The sequence below is a fragment of the Charadrius vociferus genome, unplaced genomic scaffold (genome assembly GCF_000708025.1).
Source record: "Charadrius vociferus isolate BGI_N301 unplaced genomic scaffold, ASM70802v2 scaffold743, whole genome shotgun sequence".
NCBI classification, from domain to species: Eukaryota; Metazoa; Chordata; class Aves; order Charadriiformes; family Charadriidae; genus Charadrius; species Charadrius vociferus.
In genome coordinates this window covers 1,418,032-1,423,300 of record NW_009647747.1, presented here as the reverse complement: position 1 = coordinate 1,423,300, position 5,269 = coordinate 1,418,032, and the positions used below count along the sequence as shown (strand labels likewise).

The 5,269-nt window shown below is 51.9% G+C and overlaps 1 protein-coding gene across 1 annotated transcript in view; it reads right to left on the bottom strand.

Moving 5' to 3' along the window:
- The window catches only part of GRP (gastrin-releasing peptide), a 10,524-nt gene extending 5,470 nt beyond the window's left edge, over positions 1-5,054 (bottom strand). Inside the window, exons 1-3 of the mRNA XM_009882052.1 lie at positions 4,914-5,054; positions 4,053-4,231; positions 2,142-2,311 (exon numbers count right to left, since the gene is read on the bottom strand). Coding sequence (XP_009880354.1) covers positions 2,142-2,311; positions 4,053-4,231; positions 4,914-5,054 — 490 coding nt within the window. The remainder of the gene's footprint in view (positions 1-2,141; positions 2,312-4,052; positions 4,232-4,913) is intronic.
- Positions 5,055-5,269: the final 215 nt, after the last annotated feature.

Here is a 5,269-nt window from a genome sequence, read left to right as displayed (position 1 = left end):
CCGGGCCCACCACCGGCTCGACGGGCTTCCCCGGGTCGCGCCGCCGTTGCCCTGTTTCCCCCACCCCCTCCCCCCTTGTGCCAGGTCGCTTTCGTGCTTACAGAGGCCGTCCAGCGTTTCCTTTGGGGTTATTATTCTGGGTTACGCTCGAAAACCAGACGTTTGCTTTCCCCTCCCTCCCGTTGCGTCTTACGCGGTGCTCTGAGGTGGCCTGGGTGGGCTGTGAGGGACATTGGGGGGCTGTGAGGGACACTGGGGGGCTGTGAGGGACACTGGGTGGGCTGTGAGGACATTGGGGGGGCTGTGAGAGACACTGGGGGGCTGTGAGGGACACTGGGTGGGCTGTGAGGGACATTGGGTGGCTGTGAGAGACACTGGGGGGCTGTGAGGGACACTGGGTGGGCTGTGAGGGACATTGGGTGGCTGTGAGAGACACTGGGGGGCTGTGAGGGACACTGGGTGGGCTGTGAGGGACATTGGGGGGCTGTGAGGGACATAGGGTGGGCTGTGAGGGACACTGGGTGGGCTGTGAGGGACACTGGGTGGCTGTGAGGGACCTCAGCACGCGAGGGATGGGTGCTGCTGGCGGTGCCCGGTGTCACCGGTCAGCCCAAGGCCTCCTCACCTGTGTGGGGTCAGCAACGTCACCAGGCACCCACCGTACAGGCGCTGATGGGGAGGGATGGCCCTGCCGCAGGAGCCTGCGCAGAGGCACCAGGGGCTTTGGCAAACGCGGAGGAGGTGGGTGAGGGAATGCCCGTGACACTGTGGGGTTTTACCCTCTGCCGCATGGGACTGCGTGTACCTGTGCTGAGCTTTACTGGGTAAAAAGGGTTGCCACTGTTGCCGCAGACTGCTGGACCGGGGAGCCAGGGTGACGCGGTGACACTTCTGTTACAGCAGCTATTTCTCTGAATAAGAGATTTCTGTTAAAACGAACCTAACGTCTTTACGGAAAGCATGAAAGTGTTCACAGAAGTGGTTTGCTGCTCTAGGCTAAAATGACGGAACAGGTTGAAAGATTTTTACAAGAGCTTATGGAAAAAATAAATGCTCCAGCATTTTTTAAGCAGGAGGAATGGCTGTAAAATGACCAGACTCAAAGGCCAACATCCCTTGGAGCTCATTGAAATAGAAGATCTTGTGCAAAGAGTTTCTTTTAATTTCCAGTATCATGTAAATTTACTGTCCCAGGTGACAGAGAGGTGACTCACAGATTTACAGGACTTTTGTCTTTCCTTGCACAGAGACCCTGTAAACTTTTCAGCACTCTAAGGCACCTGGAATTAGCCAACTTCGTAATAGTTAACGGATGAAAAGATTTTCATCCTCAAGAGGCAGTGCAGAGGAAAGGATGGATGAATCACTGAAGGAAACAATATACGACTGTAAAGGCCATGAAGAAGTGGACCGCTTACACACGTACTCAACTTCGGTCATGTAAGCAGTTTCACTGCAGTGAAGGTGGATGAGTAGCAGAGGGACATCGAGTCCTGATGTGCTGTTTGTCCCAGAGGAGAACGACAGAGCCAGGGATGAAGTCATGTGAAACTGGTACGGTTCATGTGACGATTTTGCTGTCTAGAGAACTGTATGAAGAAGAGGGACGCACAGATAACAGAGATGACTGTCAGGAACCTGCCAGATCCTTCAGCTGACCCTGCACGACTGGGACTAAACTATACACAGTTTAGGAAACTACCATGGATGTGAATTAACATAATTACTGGGCACACTACCTAGTACAATCACTTTTGAAGGCAATTGTGTATCCTACTGTATGAGCTAAATTGTTCCCTTGTTTGGTCTTAGTTTATTGCATCTTCTTTTACTGATTAATGTGATTCATTCTTTTATTGTGGTTATTAATTATGCATTCTTGTTCAATTTACAATAGTACTCTCATGCCTCAATCAGGAGTTCCACTGTGCAGCCTGCAGTAGGGCTGCACACAACATGTGCTCTCTGCCGAGGGACAGCTGATTGAGTACAATATTGCCATCCGTGGGAAATTCTAATTGTTCGTTGCAATTCAAGACAGGAAACGGACAATTCAGGACACTGCCCATTTTCAGACACAGCGGCGGCACTGGAAGCCCCGGGACTGTCCTTGCCTCCCCAGGCTGTAGCACCGGACCCACCTTTGCGCCGGAGCATCATCGCTCCCTGTGGCCTCCGGGACGGTGGTGCACAGCGCGGTGTGGCGCAGCACGCGCTCCGCACAGCACCGCTGCGGTTGCCCCTCGTTTCAGCCCTGGCGGCTCTGGAAGCCCCCCACATGGGTTCCCTCGGACCCCGTTCCAGCAGGCAGCTGAGCCGAGGGGAAGCCGTCAGCGTGTCATCTCCCTGAAGCTACCACGTTCCCCCAAATCAGCTCCGGAAGTCAGTTGTTTTCCCAGTACTACGTTGGACGCAGTGCTTTTGTTACTTTCAACTGTTTCTGGTGCCGTTGCTTCCGTTGCTTTATGTGGGGTTTACTGAAGATTAACAGCATAAAGCAGTATTGAATCCTCCTGGTCAATACGTCGTACGTGGCTGCCTGTAGCACCCATGCCGTTAGCGAGCTGTTAGCGCCGGACCGTGGGTTCTTACTCAGCTCCTTGCTGCCCAGCAGTCCTAAGTCTCTTTTACCACAAACACTGTGCAAACAAATAAACCTTTCGCATATTTTGTATATATACGCCGTCTTCATACATGTCATGTGTTAAAGGCTATTGCCTTCACGTTAAGTCTCATGTTGCACTGCCTTGAGCTAATTTCATTTGAGATTGTTCCTCATACACTCCCATTTTCATACCTTGTATTATGGACTTAAGGAAAGTTTAAATTAGTTTGACCTTTAGGTGATTAAAGTTAGAGTGAAAAATACTGATTTAGAAAGTTGATCAAATTTGAGTTTGAATTTTCTTTTTAATTAAGCATTAGCTTTTTGAGCAGAGGGGTACTTTTGCCAAGAAAAACACATTTTCAGGGTTTTTTCATAAAATAATTGAACATAAATTACATGAAAAAATCTGTTTAACTCCTCCAAACAATCAAACTGGGTTATTTGAAGCAAGCCACCAACAAAACCTCAGTTTGAGGATTTTCTATTTTCCTGGGAAAGAAAAGGAATAATTTTCCCAAACTAGAGCAACCCTACAGGCCTATTTATCTCTTTTAGTTTTACCTTTGCTTTTACACTGAGACCCATCCTGAGAGCCTTTGCTCTTCACGGAGTATGTTCAACAGAAGGTATTCTTACTGTTTTCGGAAGAAACAGACCCTCGTAAAACCTTTAATCCTGTAATTTGCACAGGTCTCTTGACTCATCCATGCACAGAACTGACACCCACAATAATGGACCTGAAGTACTGAGCCCCCAGCACGATCCCGAATGTGTCTGTAGGGAGTGTGAGACGCAGGCTCAGGTTTTTCCAGAGCCGCCTAGGCTGCACGGCTTAAGCTTTCCCCAAAATTAGTTGCATTATTTGTAATATGTGCTGGACACATCACAAACTCCGCTTCACTTATCTGCAAGGTATAGCTGGGGCTTTCTTCTGCCTGCTGAAACACTCGCGTGGCTTTTGGGATCAAAATCTCTACCGGGGCACTCTTAGGACCTTCCTCATACTCTGGCAGACTGACTGGCAATCGGTTCTGCAGCCGAAATGCATCAGAGCCCAGGGGTCAGGGTAAACCGACCCACTTCTCCGCACCCCTGTAGTGGCAGAGCATGCGTGCGGTGGGCTGAAGGACTGGTGATGCTGGGACGGTGGTTGTCAAAGGAGGAGCTGCTGCTGGAGCACTCACACACCATTCACGGTGTTGCGCACACACACGCACACTCTCCCGGGCACGCTTCCTCCTTCTTCAGGCTCGACCCTACATTTCTGGCAGCAGGGTCTCAGGCACTGGGTTTCTTAAGATAATTAACTTAACTGGGAGGTAGAGCAGCAAGAACAGCCGGGCGCCTCCAGAGAGGGACCCCGAACGAAGAAATCCCCGTGCAATTACACCCTCGTGATCGATACACCCGCCCCTCCCGTGCCCGTCAGGCACCGTCCACGCACCTCAGTCCGTGGTGATTGTTGGTCTGGGGTCTTCTCACATCTAACAGGATTCCGTGTCCGGGCAGGCTCTTCTCTTGTTGATTTGCAGTTTCAGCCACGGGTTGGAGCCTCCGTATCTCCTGGTTTACACTCCTCGTGCACCTGCACTCGCAGAACACGGAGAACTGTGGAGTTGCAGACTAGGGAAAAATGCTACCGAAACATCACTGTGATATCAAAACACTTTCCCGCACTAAACGACTAAACCCAGCACTGCACCAGCTGCTGGGAAAATTACTGAGAAAAATAACTATCGTGGCCTAAAGGCTTCAGCAAATCTAGCTGCTCATGCTCCGTAAAGCCAGGCAAACAGCACAGATCACACCGTATTGTAATCCTCACTAATTTATTCTAATTAAAACTTACTTATTTACGCTAAACAACTAATATCCCTCAAGAGTTGTGCCCAGATGGTGATGGAGAGCCCTGGGGCCGGTGGGCAGGGAGCCTGCCAGGGGCAGGAGCATCATCCCGGCCTGGGACCGGGGGGCTGTGGGATTGCCGTTAGCGGTCACAGGCTCCGCCGGCGGCCGCGGGTGGGATGGGGGAACCGCGGCTGCCGTGTGCGGGCGCTCGGTGCCGGGCACTGTCAGCTGTGCTCTGAGATGAGGATGCCTTAAGCGCAGGGGAGTACGTGCTGGAGCAATGCTGCTTGCTCGTGGCTTTACGGGAATTAGGCAGATATGTTAATTAAATTAACTAACTGAATCTCTCTATTAAATACTCTTGTGGCTCGACACCACCCCCATGCCCCTTCAGGCTCTTTGTGGCTTTGTTGAGCAGGAGAAAATGTATAATTTGTGCTTTGTTAATGGGCAGCACATCTGCGCTCCTCGTCCTGCAGCGGGTGTGACGGGACCAGGTCTCTGCCCCCAGCTCCCCCGCCGAGACCCCCGCTGCCACCTGGCGCCGTCCCAGACCCAACCGCCTGCCCACGGTGCTCCTCCGCGTGCCGCAGCCCATGGCCCTTGGGAGCGGGTTGAGCTGGGAAGGAAGGAGCCGCTCCTTGACATATTCGTTATGCCGTGATGACTGGGAACTGGAGGTCCTGGTGACTTTTCACCGGCAGGATTACCATCGGTGCCACAGCTCACGGCCCCTCCAGCTACGGGCATTCTCTTGGCCGGGGCTGGTCAGTGCTCCTTCTTTCGTCTGCCTTTTCCTGCTCTGCTAGCGCC